Source organism: Adiantum capillus-veneris, chromosome 30 (assembly GCF_014529385.1).
Source record: "Adiantum capillus-veneris isolate H3 chromosome 30, ASM1452938v2, whole genome shotgun sequence".
In the NCBI taxonomy this organism is placed as follows: Eukaryota; Viridiplantae; Streptophyta; class Polypodiopsida; order Polypodiales; family Pteridaceae; genus Adiantum; species Adiantum capillus-veneris.
In genome coordinates this window covers 20,916,153-20,940,546 of record NC_140960.1, presented here as the reverse complement: position 1 = coordinate 20,940,546, position 24,394 = coordinate 20,916,153, and the positions used below count along the sequence as shown (strand labels likewise).

The window sequence follows — 24,394 nt, the reverse complement described above, 5'->3', positions numbered from 1 at the left end:
ACTTCGGTTGGCTGATTGCTTGGACCAAGTTTATGAGGTGGATGCCTCATAGTCACAAAAGTTTTGAAGGCACAAAGAGGTGCAAAAGGCAGCCTATGATACTCGGCAGCCACCATTGGGGCATATCAATGGAAGTAATGCATTTCTCGGATAGCTCAAGGATAGAGAATAGTGAAGCAACTAGATTCCCTTGGTTGGTTGCTTGGACAAAGAGTTTGGTAGCAGGTGCTGAGGCTGAGGCATATTGCTCATGCTTTTGGACATTAAGAGATGTTGGCAAGGATGGAATCTCTACACCCAACAGGGCAGCGAGGTGGCGCATAATAGTTTTGTTTCATTTGTCTTTCCGATAGACGGAAGACATACACACCATGTACATTTGATTTGTCTCATAAGTCGGTTTCGGCCTGCTGACATAGACGTTAAAAATCTTTCTTTCTTTCTTTCTTTCTTTATTTCTTTCCTTCTTTCTTTCTTTCTTTCTTTATTTCTTTCTCTCTACTTACCATGCTGCGTCGCGTCGATGACCCATGAGTTTGCACATTTGCTTGACCATCCACTTGTGACTCCATCCTGTCCCATACTCTGTCTCTAGTGTGTTGATAACATATTTCTTGTCATCCTCATGCTGATCACTCCATCAAAGCCTCTCCTGATAGTCTAGTGGTACGTAGCAAAGTCTTGATGAACATCAACTTCACTCTATGACCCTGGTCACTCATCGTATCTGTATATTTAAAACAAACTATATGTCAGACTAACACAAACATCGTATCTGCACGTAACGTCAATGCAAGTAAAAATATCAATAGATCAAGAATCTACAGATGAGGTCGAAGTAGCCATGAATGGAGTGGATTACAACAAAATAGATCAAACAAAAATGCTACAGATGCTTCAAAAGGTTATGAATCAAATGCAAGATCAGGTAGCAAAACTGAAAGAGAAACACGCTCAAGAACAAATTCAATGCAAGAGTAAGCTACATGAGTGATTTGATGGTTTGTCGTCGAATGCAGCATGAGCTTATAACCGTATAGCAGATGTAGACAAAATGAAGCAGATCTTCATGTATTCCGACAAAGGACTCAACCTGAGCTATATGTTGTTGTTGGCAGCGCTAGCACTTCCACTTGCGCTTCCACTGCCCTCTCTCACATGGTATCAGACACTGAGGTTCTTCTCCTAATCCAGCAATCCCCTGCTGATTGCTTCTGTCATGAACAACTCCCTCAAAACTGAGATCACTCCCCCTTGGTGGCTGTGTTTTCTTCAAACAGCCAGTGTTTTCATCTCTTTGGCTGCATTTTTTGTGCTATGGAGGCCAGACCAGCCATTGCTCCTCCCTTCTCTCTCATCCCCGAAGCGATTGCCCCAGATCAGTCCTAAGATATTGTTCTTGGCAGCCAACACACAAGACTTGCCTAATCTGCATCTTTGCATTAACTTTCGGCCCTTGCGTTAATCGCATACGAGCATCGGTTCAATGAAAGGACGCTTGTTTTCGAGCACGTGAAGGAGGACCCGCAATTGGAGAGGGGAAAAGCAGCCCCATCAAGCGGCCCAAGGGACCTTCATTTTTAGCATGGACAGGGGGATGATGGGCTTTCTACCTCTGATCTTGCCTTCGACTTCTCGGCTTTGCATCCGGTGCATTGCCGGCCCGTATCCTCTTCACACGACACTATTTCGAGCCTTAAAACCTTGCTATTTTTCCTCTATTTTCAGCCCTCCGACGACTATGGTACGAGAGATCCACACTCCATCAAGCCTCTCCTACACTCCCGACATCTATCAGGGGTGAACAGAAGCGTTAAAATCTGCGTTACAACAGCCTTTTTTAGCCCCTCAGAGTTGAAGTTTTGGGTGGACAGTAGTACCTTGGCTTGTGTTTTCCATAGAGGATGATGCTACCTCCTAGCAGGACACCATCTGATGGTGTTCATAGCGGTCTTTTGTTGACTGCTCCAGCACAAGTTGGCTTCGACATCCACTTGAGTGGATATGTATGCTAGGCTCACTTGTAGCAGCATGAAGACTAGGAAATTTTTGGTGAGCCATCCTGCCATAAAGGTAACCTTCACTAAGTTGTCGATCAGGGCAAAAGGTGGTGCTATAGGCAAGACAATGTTTGACAATATGTCCATAGATGCACAGCGGACGGGCTTTCTTGCCATGTTCACGTACACGTCGACTCTGCACTTATGATCACGTGGGTTTTGCTTTCAGAGTAAGACCAATTTGATCAGGCTCAGCTGTGCCTGCAGTTGATGCAAGATCATGGGTCGGAGTTAGATCGTTGGCGATCTCGTAGAGGTTGTAGGCTTCAGTGAGATCGCACAGGGTGTGAGCTTGATGCCAGCAAAGGTGAGAGCATTTTTTCAGATTCTAGCCCGTCTCGTCGTTGTCCTCATCATCCTCGGCAAGTCCATAGCATTGTAGAGATTGTGCAATCAATAGTAGACCACTCTCGCCATAAAGAGTGGGGCCTTCGGAGGAGAGTTTGACAACTTTTCTGGTGTCGTATTCTTCTCTCTCTATCTCTCAGTATCAGCACCTTCATGCACTATGTTTACCACTTTGTTTGTGTCCACTTGCACTCTCTCATTAAAGGAACGGAAGGCTCTCCCTTTCGTAAGTGAAAGGAACCTTGAGCACAATCAGATAACTCATCTTGAGCAAAGCTCTCATTTGCGTTGCACCTAACAGCCACATTCGCCATACGCATTAGCAAGCACCATATGCAACACATGGTTGCCACATTCGGCATATGACATGTCAAAGACAACTTTATGCCTCATACCTTCTGTATGAGCCCAGCTGACAAAGTTCTCTCACCCATGTAAAGTTCTTGGAGCAACGCCACATGGCATAAAGGTGCTTAATGCAAAAATCATCCATATTTGGCAATAACACTGTGTTTGATGAGCATGATATGTATGAGCATTGCAATGAGCCTAATGTTGACATTACTTCAAATAAGCTGGATGAAGATTTTGTTGTGGACAAGGTTCTAGAATCAAACAAAGATGGTTTGCAAGATCAAGTTCAAGATGACATATGTCATGAGGGATCTGAAAGTGCAATAGAACCTTACAATGAGGACTGTAGACATGCTTGCAAAGGATTGGGGATTTTAAAGCATGCCATAGGGTTTGATTGTCTAGAGATGCCTATGATATGCTCTAAAGATAGAGGAGGTGACGATGTTTCATTGCAAATTAATGTTAGATCCAGGAGGTTGCAGCTCATGTTAAATGAAGAAGTATGTAATCTCAACTATAAGTTTGGGAAGTTTCTTATAATTCCTTTCGATCCAGGTGGAGCTCAATGCAAGAGTAAGCTACATGAGAGATTTGATGGTTTGTGGTCAAACGCAGCACAAGCTTATAACCGTATGGCAGATGTGGACAAAATGAAGTAGATCTTCATGTATCCCTGGAGAGGACTCAACCTGAGCTATATGCTATTGTTGGCAGCATTATAGTTGATGTTCATGCTTCCGCTTTCGCTTTCGCTGCCCACTCTCACATGGTATCAGACGTTGAGGTTTTTCTCCTAAGCCAGCGTTCCCCTTTTGATTGCTTCCATCGTGAAGAACTCCCTCAAAACTGAGATCGCTCCCCTTTGGTGGTTGTGTTTTCTGAAAACAGCCAAACCTCTCAAGTTGCATTTTCTGTGTTATAGAGCCAGATCAGCCATCGCTCCTCCCTTCTCTCTCATCCCTGATGGGATTACCCCAGATCAGCCCTAAGATCTTGTTCTTGGTGGCCAACACACAATCCTTGCCTATTCTGCACCTTTGCGTTAACTCTCAGCCCTTGTGTTAATCGCATACAAGCACTAGTTTCACAAAAGGATGCTTGTTCTAGAGCACATGAAGGAGAAGCCGCAATTGGAGAGGAAAACGACATGGAGAACAAGATCTTAGGGCTAGAGGGGAGGATGTTGGGCTTTCTACCTCTGATCTTGCCTTCGACTTCCCAACTTTGCATCTGGTGCATTGCCTTTGACTTCCCACCTTGGCTTGTGTTTTCCGCAGAGGATGATGCTACCTCTTGGCAGGACACCATCTGGTGGTGTTCATTGCGGTTTTCTGTTGACTGCTCCAGCACAGGGTGGCTTCAACATCGGCTTGAGTAGATGTGTGTGCTAAGTGTGATGCAAATGTAAAATTAGGACGGATTTCTTATGAGCTCATTGTAAGGGATGTTATATCCTTGTTTAAGGGATACACACAGCAACCCCATGTGTGCAAGCCTACAATAGCATTGGAGGAGCTGACTAAAGTGTTCACGTCCACGTCGACTCTGCCCTTATGTTCACGTGGGTTTTGCTTCTAGAGTAAGGTCAATTTTATCAGGCTCAGCTTAGCTTACAACTGATGCAGGATCATGAGCCGGAGTTAGATCATTGGAAATCTCGTAGAGGTTGTAGGCTTCAGTGAGATCGTGCAGGGTGTGATCTTGATGCCGACAAAGGTGAGAGCAATGGCAGGGATGGCGAAAGAGTTGTGGAGAAGGCCAAGCAAGGGATGGTGGGAGCCAACAAGTCGGTGTCCAAGAAGAAGGGCCTCCTTTTGAGCCCGTTGGATGTTCTGTGCGCCATGCTCACTCAGCTCCAAGTTGTCATTGTCTCCCTACTCAGGTATATTATGCTCTGCTTGCGCTCTTACTACTACTATGGCACTACTTTGCTTCACGCACCCCGAGTGCCACTTGGTGATTGAATCGGGAATTGGCAGCTTCATGCTCATGCAAGTGCAGCTTCTTAATGGCTTACACATGCCTGCAAACAAATTAGGACTCAAGGTACATATTTTCATGCTTAATATTGACTGAGGGTAGTAGTTGGTTGTTCGTGCATAGAATCAAGTTGCTGGTAGCATATTTATACGCCTATACTAGCTTGAAGATGAAGCTGTAAAACTCGTACTAGGTATTGAGCGAGCTGTAGTGTTAATATTGTAGAAGTATGCTGCACCTAGAAGGTAGTCTGCATTTGCGGTATTAGATTATGATATATGGGAGTTCATCCTTCTTGGGGACTTTAATGCCCGGATGGGCAGCCTTCTGACGGTGATGAGGAGGAGATGATGAGAGAGTTGGATACCATATTGAGTTGGGCACTATGAGTGGGAATATATCTAGAGCTCATGGCCCAGTACTCCCTAGATGCACTCTCCTATCTCTTACAAGGACAGAGATCACCAAACTCATATGTCAGGATCAAATTCAGGTAGATACCGTGAGCATATGGATACAGTCGACACTGGAGTTGGGCACAAAGATGACTTTCTATAGAGAACATATTCTCCAACTCACGGAGGATGGCTTTGTAATGAGACTCGAATACATGGATACACACTTATCTCATGAGCGGTGTCAGATGGAATACTGAGAAAGAGCTTGTATGTTGACAACAATGTGGGTGAGTCAATGTATGCTGATAGAAGATCATCAAACAAGCCTGATGGGATTGTTCATCAGTTGAGTCCTTGAGGTATGTAAGTATGAGATGTGAACCGTCAAGAGGCCACCAATTTGTGAATCTAGGTCATTACATCATTGGAGTGAATGCTATTGTCTACAACCATAGCAAGGGTTTGCTGGCATTTGCACATTTACAAAAGCAGACTATTTCTTTCTTCGCTTAAAAGAGAAAATCCAAAGTTCATGCGACGAGGATTTGCTACAACCATCTCAAGAAAATGCTAATTGGGTCGAATTTCCAAAGCCCTGCTACCCCTCGACAATATGGGTGCTTGTATGTCCGTCGACTTAAAACAAACCTAATTTCTTGCAAACTGCCGCACCAAGCACAATTAAAACTTGGGATCGATACTATTCTTAATGCAAACTTGATAGTCATCTTAGATTAATCTTCAAAACCTTGTGTACCTACACACTTTTTACATGCGCTTGAAAATGCAGTATGTGCAAATGCAGACACAAGTGGCCGCATGAGCACCTCCTTTATTCGATGTATACACACATTTCTTATCATCCTGAGCTACAGATCGTCAGAGGTGCTACTGGTATTAGCTAGCTACTTGGGTTTCACTTCCTTCAGCTCCTCCGCACTCGGGAACTTCTCAAACATGTCATGTAACCTGTCAATGGGTGCCACCAAGAGGCCAACTACCATCTCGAAAGGAGGCCTCTCAGGTGCACTCGGATTCCAGAACCTACACAATAAACATCCCTGAGAAAACATGGGCAAGAGATAGCCAAGAAAACATACCAGAGAGAGAGGGCTGAAGGAGAGACCTCGAACCTACACATGCGCACACATAGCAGGTCATGAACACTGGGGGAGGGGTGGGTGGGGTGGGGTATCTGCGCCTCGTTCAGCATATAGCTACTTTATTTTCACTGGTAAAGCTGTGTGAAAGATTCCCACGAGAAATTTGAAGACACGAGGGAGTATTATAAAAGTGCCTTGCATGAGAGACGCCATGGAAATGTGCAACCGTCGCTACCAGCCTCGCTGGTCTTTGTCGCTTAAGCAAGGCGTAGTCATAAGGTCATTTATGCAGCGATTTTAATTATTTTGTGTCGATTATGCAAGGGATGCCGTTGTTTATGCGACGACCAATTTTTAGAAAAACAATGTCCTCACTTATACAAGATGTACCTCGCCTATGCGACGCATTCATCATCGGTTAAACAACGTCTGTGAATTATTAGCCCCTCGCAAGCCCCCCTATGGCTAGTACTGAGAAGAGCTAGATGGCTGCTCTCCACCAGCTGGTCTCTTGTATGACATCTACATTACAAAGAGCAATATGAGATTTAGCTTTTTCCCCTACTGACTCATCTATAAATATGTACACGAATATATTAGCACACAATCATGTAGATACATATACATACTAGTAGACCTAAGTAGAGGCTAGTAGTGCCAAAGGTCAAGTGGAACCTCTTTAGATATCATCATAGTCTCAACCGTGGTAAAACCAAAGGTACATTGCAGTAATCCATGCATGAGTGGATCAATGACTGCAACGCCACGATTAAAAAAGGACTATACTCAAGAGGAAGCATCTCTGCTCTCGTATTTAGTGCCTACATACATGCATAAACAAATATGTATACAATTACGTAAATGTAGCCATCATTTTGAGTAGAGATAAAGAGTTATGGTTGTAAATGTAGCCATCGTTTTGTATTGTGCACAGTGCCAGAGTGCTCCTGCTTCTCTAGACTGCTATGAAGAAGAGCTTTTTTATTTTACTTCTTGCGTAGCATATCTTCACAGTAGCTCCTTATTCAAGGGATTGCTTTGCACATTGCATGGCTGCCTCCATTTTGAGATATGGTACCCTTGAAAGCTATCCAACCTAATGCCTATTTCATGGGGAAAAAGAGATAGGAAGAGAGAGAGAAAGATAGAGAAGCTAAAGAGAAGAGAGTAGAAAGTAATTTTTGAATTACATCAGCTTCACATAAAGAAGGTCTTTTTCATAGCACTCTACAGAAGCAGAAGCATACCCGCACTGCGCACATCACAAAATGGCTGCTTCGCCTACAACCATTGCTCTTTATATCCCTATTTCTTTATCTTCCTCTCTCTCTCTCTCTCTCTCTCTCTCTCTCTCTCTCTCTCTCTCTCTCTCTCTCTATCTATCTCCTTTTTCCCACTGATATCTCTGTTTCTCTATCTCCCTCTCCCTCCCTCTTTCCCTCTTTCCCTCTCTCTCTCTCTCTCTCTCTCTCTCTCTCTCCCTCCCTCTCCCTCTCTCAATTTCTATCTCTCTCTTTCTCTCCCTCTTCCCCCCCCCTCTCTCTCTCTCTCTCTCTCTCTCTCTCTCTCTCTCTCTCTCTCTCTCTCTCTCTCTCTCTATTTTTCTCTCTCTTTCCCTCTATCTCTCTCTCTTTCTCTCTCTCTCTCTCTCTCTCTCTCTCTCTCTCTCTCTCTCTCTCTCTCTCTCTCTATTTCTCTCTCTCTTTCTCTCTCTACCTTTATCTCTCTCTCTCTCTCTCTCTCTCTCACACACACACACACACAGTCGTTTTTTGACCTAGTACACAGTAGTTCACTCTTCTAATCATAACTCCTTCATTTGAACTCCAATTTAGGTGATCTATAGCCTCAATAAAAGGCACGAAGCCCTCTATGCATTGATGTAAAGATATAATTTTTTTGAGCAATGGAAGGCTTTGCTATAACAACATCTCAAAATTAAAACACTTTATCAAAAGCCAAGTATCTTGACTAGCTAAAAAACTAAGCAAGCGATAAAATTAATTTTGCCAACTTAAGGAAGGAGAGAGAGATGAGAGAGAGGAAATCCTCTAGAGTGTAGAGAAGGGGGGAAGGGGGAGGAGATCGTGCAAAATAGGTTAAACACCAAACGCATTTTGCCATTAGCTCTTCAGTGGTGTCAACCATATAAGAGGAGTAGGAGGGTTTTTAATAGGTATCCACTTGAGAGAAGAGGGGTTCCCAAGGTAGGTATAGGGTTTAAAGAGGAGGAGGCCACTTTAATAGAGGGGAATTAGCTCTTAAATGGGGTAGGAAAAGGAGGGAAAGAGGGAGGTTTAAAGAGTGTTAACTTGGGTGGTACAAAGAGAAAGGGACTTGGACCAAAAGTCTATGGAGTAAGAGGAGGGTGGTATGGGGGGACTAAGACCAAAAATTTTGGAGTAAGAGGGGGGTGGTATCGGGGGAACTATGACCAAAATTATGGAGTAATAGGAGGGGGGCATGGTGGGAACTTTGATTTAAAATATATGGGGGAGGGTAGCGGTATGGGTAGGGTTGAGTGTGTGTGTGTGTGTGTGTGGGGGGGGGGGGGGGGGGGGTATAGATTTTAATGAATACAGGGGAGGTAAGGGAAAGGGGGAGTGGGGTTACTTTTAGAGAGATGATTTCCCATATTAGGTGCATTAAGCCAACAAATGACCAGTTTGGAAATAGGGGGGAGTTCGTAGTTATTTACAAGAAGCTTAAAAAGAGGTTGGTTAATGGAGCGGCTAGGTTGAGTTTGCGGGTGAAGGAAGAAAAGGGGATTTTGACAATGGAAGGTGGGGCATTCTTGTGGTTATCTTTAAGAAGGAGAGAGGGCCTCGAAGCATAGGTAACATAAAGAAAAAAAGCTCTCAAAAAGGGCGTCGGGTATCCTTTGGCCCTCAGCCGAAGGAATAACAGGTTGCGAATTTGAAATAAATCCCTCAAGCGAGTTTTCCCTAATGATATACCTCTTGAGCTCAGAAAGAATAAATGCAATTTTCTGGTGGGTGGGGTGTTAAGATTGCCACAAGATGTAGTTGTACGAGTTAAGAGGTTTTTGGCAACAATGCGTGTCTAAAATCCCCTTTGAGAAGAAGGAGGGCCCTTTAAAAAAGTGTATGTCCAAGGTAAAATGTTCCTGTGAAGAGATGAAAGGAGTGATTTTTATATGCTCTTGGAGGGGATGTCCATACTCAAGGAGGTGCTTTTCTAGGATGGCGGGGGACCGTCCCACATCCCAAAAGTGTCGTCTATGAACCTCTTCAAGTATAGGAGAGAAGGGGAAGAGACAAGATTCCCGCCTTCTTCCAAAGAGCAAAGAAAAAGACATGCGTACACCACCGCAAAATTAGACCCCAAAACGGTTACTTTGACTTGATGCCAGAATTTTCCTTTAAAAGAGATGTAGTGATGGTTGAGAATGAGAGAGGCAAGGGAAAGAATGAAGAGGACTTTGGGATAGAAGAAGAAACCTAGGATAGAGCTTTCCAGAGCGTTAAGCCCCTCTTGGATAGGAATGCTAGGGTACAAGGATTCAACATAAAAGGTAAAGAGAGTGACATGGGGGGATAAGGGGATAGAGGCTAAGTCTAAGATGAGAGAATGAGAGTCCTTGAGGTGTTGCTTTTTAGCGAAGAGAATGGGGAAGAGTTGCACATGTAACCACTTTGAGTCATTTTCTAGGATATACCCGTTGTATGAACAAATGGGGCGGCCTACAAGAATAGGTTTATGAATTTTAGATAGAAGAAAGAAGGGACAAGGCTTGGGAGGGGCAAGAGAAGAAGAGAGGATGAACGCTCTCTCTTTGGAAGGTAGGAGATGAAAGTTTATAACAATGGAAAAAAGAGTAGATTGTACAAAAGGCAAAGGAGGGTAGTGATGGGAGAGTAGGTGAGAGGGTCTAAGAGATGGCGTAGTGCCTCTTTAGTGTACCACGATTGTGAGAGAATGTTGGGTCCAAGGTTTTTGTCGGCCGGTTAAATTAAAATTTTATGATCGTTTTTTAGAGAAAAGATGGCGTTCAACAACAGGGTTTTGGGTAGAAAAGGAGAAAAATAAATAAGGAGGGGTTTTAACCGAGAGAAAGTACAATCAAAGGCACGCCTCAAGGTGGTGGAGTGAGACGGAGGGCTCCAAGAGGGTTTAGGGAGAGAAAAAGAAGGAGAGAGAGGGAGCGCTTCTTTGAAAAACAGTTTTAGTTGTAAGCTTCTCTCAAGGTTGGAGTAACCCCCGAAGATAGAAGAAGAGGGTGGTGGAGGGGAGGGGGAAATGTAATTGAGTCCTAGACCTAAAATTCTACGTTCTGCGGATGAGATAGAGTGATTGGCTAGGTTGTGAAAGGAGAAATTAGTAATCTTATGTTCTAAGGTAAAAAGTGTTTGCTTACCCAAGGCTAAGATTTTGTAGAGAAGGGGGTTGGTGAGGGGGAGCCAATATTTAGACCTTTTTCTATAATCATGGCAAGAGAGGGGGAGAAAAGAGGAGTTACATGGAGGAGGGATCCAAAGGACTAAAAAGGGGATTCTTGGAGGAGGAGCTCGATGGTGGTTTACAAGGGGTGTAAGCGGAAGGGAGGATTCCCGGGGAGGAGGGTTTAGATTTCTTGAAGGGTTGATGCAAACCCTCTTCATGAGAGGCTCTTGCCAAAGGGAGGGTTTTCTTATTATGGACTACCCGATGGGAGTTTTTAGGGTTAGAAGGCCTCTTTGGTGGAGGTGAGAGAAGATTCTTCATTTGAGTGGTCACCTCATGATGCACCAATTCGCCAACAGTTTCTTCCTTTGGGAGAGACTCCACTTCCTCCAAAATGGTAGCTTGATCCCTCTTCCTTGCATTATGGGCCGCCTTGTTCATTGAAGAGGCCAAGTGGGTTTGGAGGATTGCATTTTGAAGTTGAGCATCAAACTCTTGTAGCGAGGAAAGCTTCCATGCGAGGAGTTGATTGGCCCAAGTCGAAGGTTGGACCCTTGGAAAAGAGATGGAGGCAAGCTTCTTGGTGAGGTCAAGAAGCCTTTCTTCAACTATGTCATGGTAGGAGTCAAAGAGTTTTTGAAGGTTGGTGACAAGAATACCTTGGGCGAGAATGTAGGCTTGGGTGCAATCCAATTGGAATTGGATGTTAAGAGCTTCTATTTTGGCACTCAAAAGCGCTTGCGCTTGAGAGTCCTCTAGGGAGAGGCGGGGAGGCTTCATACAAAGGCTAAGGGGGGCTTTTTGGTTGGCGAGAAGAGTTTGCAAATGAGTGAGGTGCGAAGAGGCTTTGTGGAGCTTGTGGTTAAGGGTTTTGAACTCCACTAAAGAAAGGGTAACAATTTTGTCAAATTCCAACGGTTTGTTGATGGCGGGAAGAACGGGTAGTGTATCCATAGGCGGGTTCATGGCTAGGGATGGGGCAAAGGCGAAGGAGGAGGAGTTTTCCGAGAGGGAGCCGAAGGTGGTCGGGAAAGTGAGGGGGGGGCTTGAAAGAATACCGCCTTGGTTAGGCTTGGAGAAGGCACTATTCCGCGATACAAAAGCCGCATTGGCGGTGCCACCTTTTGGAAGAGGGGATGGAGAGTTGATCAAGGTCTTCGATGGGTAGGTTGGCCGTGAGGCCTCGTAGCTCCTCTAGGCCAAAAAGAGACCTAAGATATTGTTCTTGGCGGCAAACACACAAGACTTGCCTAATCTGCACCTTTGCATTAACTTTCGGCCCTTGCGTTAATCGCATACGAGCATCGGTTCGATGAAAGGACACTTGTTTTGGAGCACGTGAAGGAGGACCCGCAATTGGAGAGGGGAAAAGCAGCCCCATCAAGCGGCCCAAGGGACCTTCATTTTTAGCATGGACAGGGGGATGATGGGCTTTCTACCTCTGATCTTGCCTTCGACTTCTCGGCTTTGCATCCGGTCCATTGCCGGCCCGTATCCTCTTCACACGACACTGTTTCGAGCCTTAAAACCTTGCTAGTTTTCCTCTATTTTCTGCCCTGCGACGACTGTGGTACGAGAGATCCACACTCCATCAAGCCTCTCCTACACTCCCGACATCTATCGGGGGTGAACGGAAGCGCTGAAATCTGCGTTACAACAGCCTTTTTTAGCCCCTCAGAGTTGATGTTTTGGGTGGACAGTAGTACCTTGGCTTGTGTTTTCCATAGAGGATGATGCTACCTCCTAGCAGGACACCATCTGATGGTGTTCATAGCGGTCTTCTGTTTACTGCTCCAACACAGGTTGGCTTCGACATCCACTTGATTGGATATGTATGCTAGGTTCAGTTGTAGCAGCATGAAGACTAGGAAATTTTTGGTGAGCCATCCTCCCATAAAGGTAACCTTCACAAAGTTATCGATCAGGGCAAAAGGTGGTGCTATAGGCAAGACAATGTTTGACAATATGTTCCGTAGATGCACAGCGGACGGGCTTTCTTGCCATGTTCACGTACACATCGACTCTGCGCTTATGATCACGTGGGTTTTGCTTTCAGAGTAAGACCAATTTGATCAGGCTCAGCTGTGCCTGCAGTTGATGCAAGATCATGGGCCGGAGTTAGATCGTTGGCGATCTCGTAGAGGTTGTAGGCTTTAGTGAGATCGCACAGGGTGTGAGCTTGATGCCAGCAAAGGTGAGAGCATTTTTTCAGATTCCAGCCCGTCTCGTTGTTGTCCTCATCATCGTCGGCAAGTCCATAGCATTGTAGAGATTGTGCAATCAATAGTAGACCACTCTTGCCATAAAGAGTGGGGCCTTCGGAGGAGAGTTTGACAACTTTTCTGGTGTCGTATTCTTTTCTCTCTATCTCTCAGTCTCAGCACCTTCATGCACTATGTTTACCACTTTGTTTGTGTCCACTTGCACTCTCTCATTAAAGGAACGGAAGGCTCTCCCTTTCGTAAGTGAAAGGAACCTTGAGCACAATCGGATCACTCATCTTGAGCAAAGCTCTCATTTGCGCTGCACCTAACAGCCACATTCGCCATACCCATTAGCAAGCACCATATGCAACACATGGTTGCCACATTCAGCATATGACATGTCAAAGACAACTTTATGCCTCATACCTTCTGTATGAGCCCAGCTGACAAAGTTCTCTCACCCATGTAAAGTTCTTGGAGCAACGCCACATGTCTTAACACTAGGTTGGTAATGGGACACTTTTATGTCCTATTAAGTGACCATTTTCCTTGAATTATGTCAAGAGTGTCAAAATGGATTTTGAGGTGCTATCTATCTAGAAAGTTGTCTCATGAGCTGAAAAAAACTCGACATTTTTTTGGAATATCAATTCCATCTTTAACCTTGTCCTTGCACAACATTTCACAACCTAAACTGTGTGAAAAAATGGGTCCTATTTTTGGCTTTTTTTCAACTTTTTGCAACTATACCACTCTAGATTTCATTTTTGTGAGGTATATAATTCTAGAGAACTATCTTTAGTAGTCCTCAACATGTCCTGATGCTTCTAGGGAGAAATAAATATTAAAGTTGTAAGTTATGACCAAATTACAAAAATTGTCAAATCCTGTTTTTTAGCCAATTTTAGCCCTTCTATGATTTTTTTGGTGGATTTCATGATATCCAAATTCATTTTTGATTTTCTACGTCGCATATTGTAACATAAAGCTAATATTCCTTGAGTTTTGGGGCACCTAATACCCTATTTTGCATAGTATTCAACGATGGTTGATTTTTTCAATTATAGAAGAAAACAAAACATTCTAGTATATCAAGTATAGCTTTTTCCATATTGTTAGTTTCTTGTGACAACTACATGCATTTTGTAGGTAGTAACCATATCTAGTCATAAGGATCAAATTTGGCTAGATATTGAATAGTTTCTATGGGATTCTACAACTCATAATGTTGAACCAAGGTTTTTCATGTTTGCTGTATTTAGCACTTCATCTTTGTCCCCAAGATTCCCCTTGGTAAGATATGTATTATTCTTTTGACATGCTCCATGGCTCCTTATGAACATAAAGGACAATAGGGAGCTAAGAAAACATGCATATATTATTTGTATTGAGTGTGGCTATAGAAACTTTGATGATAGGTTTGCAGAATGGTAAAAATTCAACTTTTTTGTACCTATTTATTTTGGCAAAACAAAAAATAGTGAGTGAGAAGCAATCATATGTTCTGATCACCAACCCATTGAAGTTAACTAGGGAATTTATCTTAAGTCCTACAAAAATCCCTAATCTTATTTTTATGCAACAAAACGTAAGAAATTACTGTTTTGATGAAAATGCACTGGTCCATCAACTTTGGAGGCTTGGTGTGACCAAAAGATGAGAAATTTTACAAGTTTCTTATTTTTTCCATGTGTAGTAGCCCTTGAACTATAACCTCATGAAAGGATTTTACAAAATGAGTGGATCTACTATGGTTTTGGAGGTTTTTTTCAAAACCTTGAAAGGACACTTTTATGTCCTGTTAGGTTACCAACCTAGTATTAAAGGTGCTTAATGCAAAAATCATCCATATTTGGCAATAACATTGTGTCTAATGAGCATGATATGTATGAGCATTGCAATGAGCCTAATGTTGACATTACTTCAAATAAGCTGGATGAAGATTTTGTTGTGGACAAGGTTCTAGAAGCAAACAAAGATGGTTTGCAAGACCAAGTTCAAGATGACATATGTCATGAGGGATCTGAAAGTGCAATAGAACCTTACAATGAGGATAGTAGACATGCTTGCAAAGGATTGGGGATTTTAAAGCATGCCATAGGGTTTGATTGTCTAGAGATGCCTATCATATGCTCTAAAGATAGAGGGGGTGACGATGTTTCATTGCAAATTAATGTTAGATCCAGGAGGTTGCAGCTCATGTTAAATGAAGAAGTATGTAATCTCAACTATAAGTTTGGGAAGTTTCTTATAATTCCTTTTGATCCAGGTGGAGCTCAATGCAAGAGTAAGCTACATGAGAGATTTGATGGTTTGTGGTCGAACGCAACACAAGCTTTTAACCGTATGGCAAATGTGGACAAAATAAAGCAGATCTTCATGTATCCCTGGAAAGGACTCAACCTGAGCTATATGCTATTGTTGGCAGCATTATAGTTGATGTTCATGCTTCCGCTTTCGCTTTCGCTGCCCACTCTCACATGGTATCAGACGTTGAGGTTTTTCTCCTAAGCCAGCGTTCCCCTGTTGATTGCTTCCATCGTGAAGAACTCCCTTAAAACTGAGATCGCTCCCCTTTGGTGGTTGTGTTTTCTGAAAACAACCAAACCTCTCAAGTTGCATTTTCTGTGTTATAGAGCTAGATCAGCCATCGCTCCTCCCTTCTCTCTCATCCCTGATGGGATTACCCCAGATCAGCCCTAAGATCTTGTTCTTGGTGAGCAACACACAAGCCTTGCCTATTCTGCACCTTTGTGTTAACTCTAAGCCCTTGTGTTAATCGCATACAAGCACTAGTTTGACAAAAGGATGCTTGTTCTAGAGCACATGAAGGAGAAGCCCCAATTGGAGAGGGAAAAGACATGGAAAACAAGATCTTAGGGCTAGAGGGGAGGATGCTGGGCTTTCTACCTCTGATCTTGCCTTCGACTTCCCAACATTGCATCCCGTGCATTGCCTTTGACTTCCCACCTTGGCTTGTGTTTTCCGCAGAGGATGATGCTACCTCTTAGCAGGACACCATCTGGTGGTGTTCATTGCGGTTTTCTGTTGACTGCTCCAGCACAGGGTGGCTTCAACATCGGCTTGAGTAGATGTGTGTGCTAAGTGTGATGCAAATGTAAAACTAGGACGGATTCCTTATGAGCTCATTGTAAGGGATGTTATATCCTTATTTAAGGGATACACACAGCAACCCCATGTGTGCAGGCCTACAATAGCATTGGAGAAGCTGACTAAAGTGTTCACGTCCACGTCGACTCTGCCCTTATGTTCACGTGGGTTTTGCTTCTAGAGTAAGGTCAATTTTATCAGGATCAGCTTCGCTTACAGTTGATGCAGGATCATGAGCCGGAGTTAGATCGTTGGCAATCTCGTAGAGGTTGTAGCCTTAGTGAGATCGTGCAGGGTGTGATCTTGATGCCGACAAAGGTGAGAGCAATGGCAGGGATGGCGAAAGAGTTGTGGAGAAGGGCAAGCAAGGGATGGTGGGAGCCAACAAGTCGGTTTCCAAGAAGAAGGGCCTCCTTTCGAGCCCGTTGGATGTTCTGTGCGCCATGCTCACTCAGCTCCAAGTTGTCATTGTCTCCCTGCTCAGGTATATTATGCTCTGCTTGCGCTCTTACTACTACTATGGCACTACTTTGCTTCACGCACCCCGAGTGCCACTTGGTGATTGAATCAGGAATTGGCAGCTTCATGCTCATGCAAGTGCAGCTTCTGAATGGCTTACACATCCCTGCAAACAAATTAGGACTCATGGTACATATTTTTAAGCTTAATATTGACTGAGGGTAGTAATTGGTTGTTCGTGCATAGAATCAAGTTGCTGGTAGCATATTTATACGCCTATACTAGCTTGAAGATGAAGCTGTAAAACTCGTACTAGGTATTGAGCGAGCTGTAGTGTTAATATTGTAGAAGTATGCTGCGAAGAGCTAGATGGCTGCTCTACACCAGCTGGTCTCTTGTCTGACATCTACATTACGAAGAGCAATATGAGATTTAGCTTTCTCCCCTACTGACTCATCTATAAATATGTACACGAATATATTAGCACACAATCATGTAGATACATATACATACTAGTAGACCTAAGTAGAGGCTAGTAGTGCCAAAGGTCAAGTGGAACCTCTTTAGATATCATCACAGTCTCAACCGTGGTAAAACCAAAGGTACATTGCAGTAATCCATGCATGAGTGGATCAATGACTGCAATGCCACGATTAAAAAAGGACTATACTCAAGAGGAAGCGTCTCTGCTCTCGTATTTAGTGCCTACATACATGCATAAACAAATATGTATACAATTACGTAAATATAGCCATCATTTTGAGTAGAGATAAAGAGTTATGGTTGTAAATGTAGCCATCGTTTTGTATTGTGTACAGTGCTAGAGTGCTCGTGCTTCTGTAGACTGCTATGAAGAAGAGCTTTTTTATTTTACTTCTTGCGTAGCATCTCTTCACAGTAGCTCCTTGTTCAAGGGATTGCTTTGCACATTGCATGGCTGCCTCCATTTTGAGGTATGGTACCCTTGAAAGCTATCCAACCTAATGCCTATTTCATGGGGAAAAAGAGATAGGAAGACAGAGAAAGATAGAGAAGCTAAGGAGAAGAGAGTAGAAAGTAATTTTTGAATTACATCAGCTTCACGTAAAGAAGGTCTTTTTCATAGCACTCTACAGAAGCAGAAGCATACCCGCACTGCGCACATCACAAAATGGCTGCTTTGCCTACAACCATTGCTCTTTATCTCCCTATTTCTTTATCTCTCTCTCTCTCTCTCTCTCTCTCTCTCTCTCTCTCTCTCTCTCTCTCTCTCTCTCTCTCTCTCTCTCTATCTATCTATCTCTTTTTTCCCACTGATATCTCTATTTCTCTATCTCCCTCTCCCTCCCTCTTTCCCTCTCTCTCTCTCTCTCTCTCTCTCTCTTTTCCTCTCTCAATTTCTATCTCTCTTTCTCTCTCTTCCCCCCCCCCCCCCCCCCCCCCCCCCCCCCCCCCCCCCCCCCCTCTCTCTCTCTCTCTCTCTCTCTCTCTCTTTCTATTTTTCTCTCTCTTTTCCTCTCTCTCTCTCTCTCTCTCTCTCTCTCTCTCTCTTCCTCTTTCTCTATTTCTCTCTCTCTTTCCCTCTCTCCCTCTCTCTCTCTCTCTACCTTTATCTCTCTCTCTCTCTCTCTCTCTCTCTCTCTCTCTCTCTCTCTCTCTCTCTCTCACACACACACACACACACACACACACACTCACTCACAGTCGTTTTTTGACCTAGTACACAGTAGTTCACTCTTCTAATCATAACTCCTTCATTTGAACTCCAATTTAGGTGATCTATAGCCTCAATCAAAGGCACGAAGCCCTCTATGCATTGATGTAAAGATATAATTTTTTTGAGCAATGGAAGGCTTTGCTATAACAACATCTCAAAATTAAAACACTTTATCAAAAGCCAAGTATCTTGACTAGCTAAAAAACTAAGCAAGCGATAAAATTAATTTTGCCAACTTAAGGAAGGAGAGAGAGATGAGAGAGAGGAAATTCTCTAGAGTGTAGAGAAGGGGGGAATGGGGAGGAGATCGTGCAAAATAGGTTAAACACCAAACGCATTTCGCCATTAGCTCTTCAGTGGTGTTAACCATACAAGAGGAGTAGGAGGGTTTTAAATAGGTGTCCGCTTGAGAGAAGAGGGGTTCCCAAGGTAGGTATAGGTTTTAAAGAGGAGGAGGCCACTTTAATAGAGGGGAATTAGCTCTTAAATGGGGTAGGAAAAGGAGGGAAAGAGGGAGGTTTAAAGAGTGTTAACTTGGGGGGTACAAAGAGAAAGGGACTTGGACCAAAAGTTTATGGACTATGAGGAGGGTGGTATGGGGGGACTAAGACCAAAAATTTTGGAGTAAGAGGGGGGTGGTATGACCAAAATTTTGGAGTAAGAGGAGGGTGGTATGGGGGAACTATGACCAAAATAATGGAGTAATAGGAGGGGGGCATGGTGGGAACTTTGATTAAAAATGTATGGGGGAGGGTAGCACTATGGGTAGGGGTGAGTGTGTGTGTGTGTGTGTGTGTGGGGGGGGGGGGGGGGGTATAGATTTTAATGAATAGAGGGGAGGTAAGGGAAAGGGGGAGTGGGGTTACTTTAAGAGAGATGATTTCCCATATTAGGTGCATTTAGCCCACAAATGACCGGTTTGGAAATAGGGGGGAGTTCACAGTTATTTACAAGAAGCTTAGAAAGAGGTTGGTTAATGGAGCGGCTAGGTTGAGTTTGCGGGTGAAGGAAGAAAAGGGGATTTTGACAATGGAAGGTGGGGCATTCTTGTGGTTATCTTTAAGAAGGAGAGAGGGCCTCGAAGCATAGGTAACATAAAGAAAACAATCTGTCAAAAAGGGCGTCGGGTATCCTTTGGCCCTCAGCCGAAGGAATAACAGGTTGCGAATTTGAAATAAATCCCTCAAGCGAGTTTTCCCTAATGATATACCTCTTGAGCTCAGAAAGAAGAAATGAAATTTTCTGGTGGGTGGGGTGTCAAGATTGCCACAAGATGTAGTTGTACGAGTTAAGAGGTTTTTGGTGACAATGCGTGTCTAAAATCCCCTTTGAGAAGAAGGAGGGCCCTTTAAAAAAGTGTATGTCCAAGGTAAAATCTTCCTGTGAAGAGATGAAAGGAGTGATTTTTACATGCTCTTGGAGGGGATGTCCATACTCAAGGAGGTGTTTTTCTAGGATGGCGGGGGGGCGTCCCACATCCCAAAAGTGTTGTCTATGAACCTCTTCAAGTATAGGAGAGAAGGGGAAGAGACAAGATTCCCGCCTTCTTCCAAAGAGCAAAGAAAAAGACATGCGTACACCACCGCAAAATTAGACCCCAAAACGGTTACTTTGACTTGATGCCAGAATTTTCCTTTAAAAGAGATGTAGTAATGGTTAAGAATGAGAGAGGCAAGGGAAAGAATGAAGAGGACTTTGGGATAGGAGAAGAAACCTAGGATACAGCTTTTCAGAGCGTTAAGCCCCTCTTGGATAGGATTGCTAGGGTACAAGGATTCAACATCAAATGTAAAGAGAGTGACATGGGGGGATAAGGGGATAGAGGCTAAGTCTAAGATGAGAGAATGAGAGTCCTTGAGGTGTTGCTTTTTAGCGAAGAGAATGGGGAAGAGTTGCACATGTAACCACTTTGAGTCATTTTCTAGGATATACCCCTTGTATGAACAAATGGGGCAGCCTACAAGGACAGGTTTATGAATTTTAGATAGAAGAAAGAAGGGACAAGGCTTGGGAGGGGCAAGAGAAGAAGAGAGGATGGACGCTCTCTCTTTGGAAGGTAGGAGATGAAAGTTTATAACAATGGAAAAAAGAGTGGATTGTACAAAAGGCAAAGGAGGGTAGTGATGGGAGAGTAGGTGAGAGGGTCTAAGAGATGGCGTAGTGCCTCTTTAGTGTACCACGATTGTGAGGGAATGTTGGGTCCAAGGTTTTTGTCGGCCGGTTTAATTAATATTTTATGATCATTTTTTAGAGAAAAGATGGCATTCAACAAGAGGGTTTTAGGTAGAAAAGGAGAAAAATGAATAAGGAGGGTTTTTAACCGAGAGAAAGGACAATCAAAGGCACGCCTCAAGGTGGTGGAGTGAGAAGGAGGGCTGCAAGAGGGGTTAGGGAGAGAAAAAGAAGGAGAGAGAGGGAGCGCTTCTTTGAAAAACAGTTTTAGTTGTAAGCTTCTCTCAAGGTTGGAGTAAGCCCCGAAGATAGAAGAAGAGGGTGGAGGAGGGGAGGGGGGAATGTAATTGAGTCCTAGACCTAAAATTCTACGTTCTGCGGATGAGATAGAGTGATTGGCTAGGTTGTGAAAGGAGAAATTAGTAATCTTATGTTCTAAGGTAAAAAGTGTTTGCTTACCCAAGGCTAAGATTTTGTAGAGAAGGGGGTTGGTGAGGGGGAGCCAATATTTAGACCTTTTTCTATAATCATGGAAAGAGAGGGGGAGAAAAGAGGAGTTACATGGAGGAGGGATCCAAAGGTAGGGATAGAGAGAGGTATGGGAGAAGAGCAAGTGGACCCAATAGGAAGGGTGCTCAAATCCTATTTCTTCCTCATCCATTGCAAGTTTTTTGACCCTCTAGGTTTACAAGGGAGGCTATGCTTTGGGTGGGGATGTGGGGGGTGAGGGAAAGGGGTAGAAGAGGAGGAAGGGCCCAAGGGATAGTTAGGTGTTTTCAAAAGGGGAGGGATATAGGTGGGGTTGGGAGAGGGGGGAGGAGTAAAAAGGGGATTCTTGGAGGAGGAGCTCGATGGTGGTTTACAAGGGGTGTAAGCGGAAGGGAGGATTCCCGGGGAGGAGGGTTTAGATTTCTTGAAGGGTTGATGCAAACCCTCTTCATGAGAGGCTCTTGCCAAAGGGAGGGTTTTCTTATTATGGACTACCCGATGGGAGTTTTTAGGGTTAGAAGGTCTCTTTGGTGGAGGTGAGAGAAGATTCTTCATTTGAGTGGTCACCTCATGATGCACCAATTCGCCAACAGTTTCTTCCTTTGGGAGAGACTCCACTTCCTCCAAAATGGTAGCTTGATCCCTCTTCCTTGCATTATGGGCCGCCTTGTTCATTGAAGAGGCCAAGTGGGTTTGGAGGATTGCATTTTGAAGTTGAGCATCAAACTCATGTAGCGAGGAAAGCTTCCATGTGAGGAGTTGATTGGCCCAAGTCGAAGGTTGGACCCTTGGAAAAGAGATGGAGGCAAGCTCCTTGGTGAGGTCAAGAAGCCTTTCTTCAACTATGTCATGGTAGGAGTCAAAGATTTTTTGAAGGTTGGTGACAAGAATACCTTGGGCGAGAATGTAGGCTTGGGTGCAATCCAATTGGAATTGGATGTTAAGAGCTTCTATTTTGGCACTCAAAAGCGCTTGCGCTTGAGAGTCCTCTAGGGAGAGGCGGGGAGGCTTCATACAAAGGCTAAGGGGGGCTTTTTGGTTGGCGAGAAGAGTTTGCAAATGAGTGAGGTGCGAAGAGGCTTTGTGGAGCTTGTGGTTAAGGGTTTTGAACTCCACTAAAGAAAGGGTAACAATTTTGTCAAATTCCAACGGTTTGTTGATGGCGGGAAGAACGGGTAGTGTATCCATAGGCGGGTTCATGGCTAGGGATGGGGCAAACACGAAGGAGGAGGAGTTTTCCGAGAGGGATCCGAAGGTAGTCGGGAAAGTGAGAGGGGGGCTTGAAAGAATACCGCCTTGGTTAGGCTTGGAGAAGGCACTATTCCGCGATACAAAAGCCGCATTGGCAGTGCCACCTTTTGGAAGAGGGGAGGGAGAGTTGATCAAGGTCTTCAATGGGTAGGTTGGCCGTGAGGCCTCGTAGCTACTCCGGGCCAAAAAGAGACCTAAGACATTGTTCTTGGCGGCCAACACACAAGACATGCCTAATCTACACCTTTGCATTAACTTTCGGCCCTTGCGTTAATCGCATACGAGCATCGGTTCGTTGAAAGGACGCTTGTTTTGGAGCACGTGAAGGAGGACCCGCAATTGGAGAGGGGAAAAGCAACCCTATCAAGCGACCCAAGGGACCTTCATTTTTAGCATGGACAGGGGGATGATGGGCTTTCTACCTCTGATCTTGCCTTCGACTTCTCGGCTTTGCACCCGGTGCATTGCCGGCCCGTATCCTCTTCACACAACACTGTTACGAGCCTTAAAACCTTGCTAGTTTTCCTCTATTTACAGCCCTCTGACGACTGTGGTACGAGAGATCCACACTCCATCAAGCCTCTCCTACACTCTCGACATCTATCAGGGGTGTACGGAAGTGCTGAAATCTGCGTTACAACAGCCTTTTTTAGCCCCTCAAAGGTTATGTTTTGGGTGGACAGTAGGACCTTGGCTTGTGTTTTCCATAGAGGATGATGCTACCTCCTAGCAGGACACCATCTGATGGTGTTCATAGCGGTCTTCTATTGACTTCTCCAGCACAAGTTGGCTTCGACATCCACTTGAGTGGATATGTATGCTAGGTTCAGTTGTAGCAGCATGAAGACTAGGAAATTTTTTTGTGAGCCATCCTGCCATAAAGGTAACCTTCACAAAGTTGTCGATCAGGGCAAAAGGTGGTACTATAGGCAAGACAATGTTTGACAATATGTCCATAGATGCACAGCGGATGGGCTTTCTTGCCATGTTCACGTACACGTCGACTCTGCACTTATGATCATGTGGGTTTTGCTTTCAGAGTAAGACCAATTTGATTAGGCTCAGTTGTGCCTGCAGTTGATGCAAGATCATGGGCCGGAGTTAGATCGTTGGCGATCTCATAGAGGTTGTAGGCTTCAGTGAGATCGCACAGGGTGTGAGCTTGATGCCAGCAAAGGTGAGAGCATTTTTTCAGATTCCAGCCCGTCTCGTCGTTGTCCTCATCATCGTCGGCAAGTCCATAGCATTGTAGAGATTGTGCAATCAATAGTAGACCACTCTCGCCATAAAGAGTGGGGCCTTCGGAGGAAAGTTTGACAACTTTTCTGGTGTCGTATTCTTCTCTCTGTATCTCTCAGTCTCAGCACCTTCATGCACTATGTTTACCACTTTGTTTGTGTCTACTTGCACTCTCTCATTAAAGGTACGGAAGGCTCTCCCTTTCGTAAGTGAAAGGAACCTTGAGCACGATCGGATCACTCATCTTGAGCAAAGCTCTCATTTGCGCTGCACCTAACAGCCACATTCGCCATACCCATTAGCAAGCACCATATGCAACACATGGTTGCCACATTCGCCATATGACATGTCAAAGACAACTTTATGCCTCATACCTTCTGTATGAGCCCAGCTGACAAAGTTCTCTCACCCATGTAAAGTTCTTGGAGCAACGCCACATGGCTTAAAGGTGCTTAATGCAAAAATCATCCATATTTGGCAGTAACATTGTGTCTGATGAGCATGATATGTATGAGCATTGCAATGAGCCTAATGTTGACATTACTTCAAAGAAGCTGGATGAAGATTTTGATGGCGTTCAACAAGAAGGCTTTGGGTATAAAAGGAGAAAAATGAATAAGGAGGGGTTTTAAACGAGAGAAAGTACAATCAAAGGCACGCCTCAAGGTGGTGGAGTGAGAAGGAGGGTTCCAAGAGGGGTTGGGGAGAGAAAACGAAGGAGAGAGAGGGAGCGTTTCTTTGAAAAACAGTTTTAGTTGTAAGCTTCTCTCGAGGTTGGAGTAAGCCCCGAAGATAGAAGAAGAGGGTGGAGGAGGGGAGGGGGGAATGTAATTGAGTCCTAGGCCTAAAACTCTACGCTCCGCGGATTAGATAGAGTGATTGGCTAGGTTGTGAAAGAGGAGGTTAGTAATCTTATGTTCTCAGGTAAAAAGTGTTTGCTTACCCAAGGCTAAGATTTTGTAGAGGGCGTTGGTGAGGGGGAGCCAATATTTAGACCTTTTTCTATAATCAAGGCAAGAGAGGGGGAGAAAAGACGAGTTACATGGAGGAGGGATCCAAAGGTAGGTATACAGAGGGATATGGGAGAAGAGCAAGTGGACCCAAGAGGAAGGGTGCTCAAAGC

The 24,394-nt window shown here is 44.3% G+C and overlaps 2 protein-coding genes and 1 pseudogene across 2 annotated transcripts in view; 2 read left to right on the top strand and 1 right to left on the bottom strand.

The window, feature by feature from the left end:
- Window positions 1-2,868, bottom strand: part of LOC147417639 (uncharacterized) — a 30,263-nt gene extending 27,395 nt beyond the window's left edge. The window contains 2 exon segments of the mRNA XM_086507026.1: window positions 507-635; window positions 2,804-2,868. Of these exon segments, the coding sequence (XP_086363152.1) occupies window positions 507-635; window positions 2,804-2,868 (194 nt within the window).
- A 16-nt stretch (window positions 2,869-2,884) lies between these two features.
- On the top strand, window positions 2,885-3,487 carry LOC147417638 (uncharacterized; annotated as a pseudogene).
- Window positions 3,488-14,687: 11,200 nt separating this feature from the next.
- Window positions 14,688-15,290, top strand: LOC147417637 (uncharacterized). The gene has a single exon (XM_086506760.1). It carries the CDS (start codon window positions 14,688-14,690, stop codon window positions 15,288-15,290), a length of 603 nt encoding a protein of 200 aa, XP_086362886.1.
- The last annotated feature ends 9,104 nt before the right edge of the window (window positions 15,291-24,394 follow it).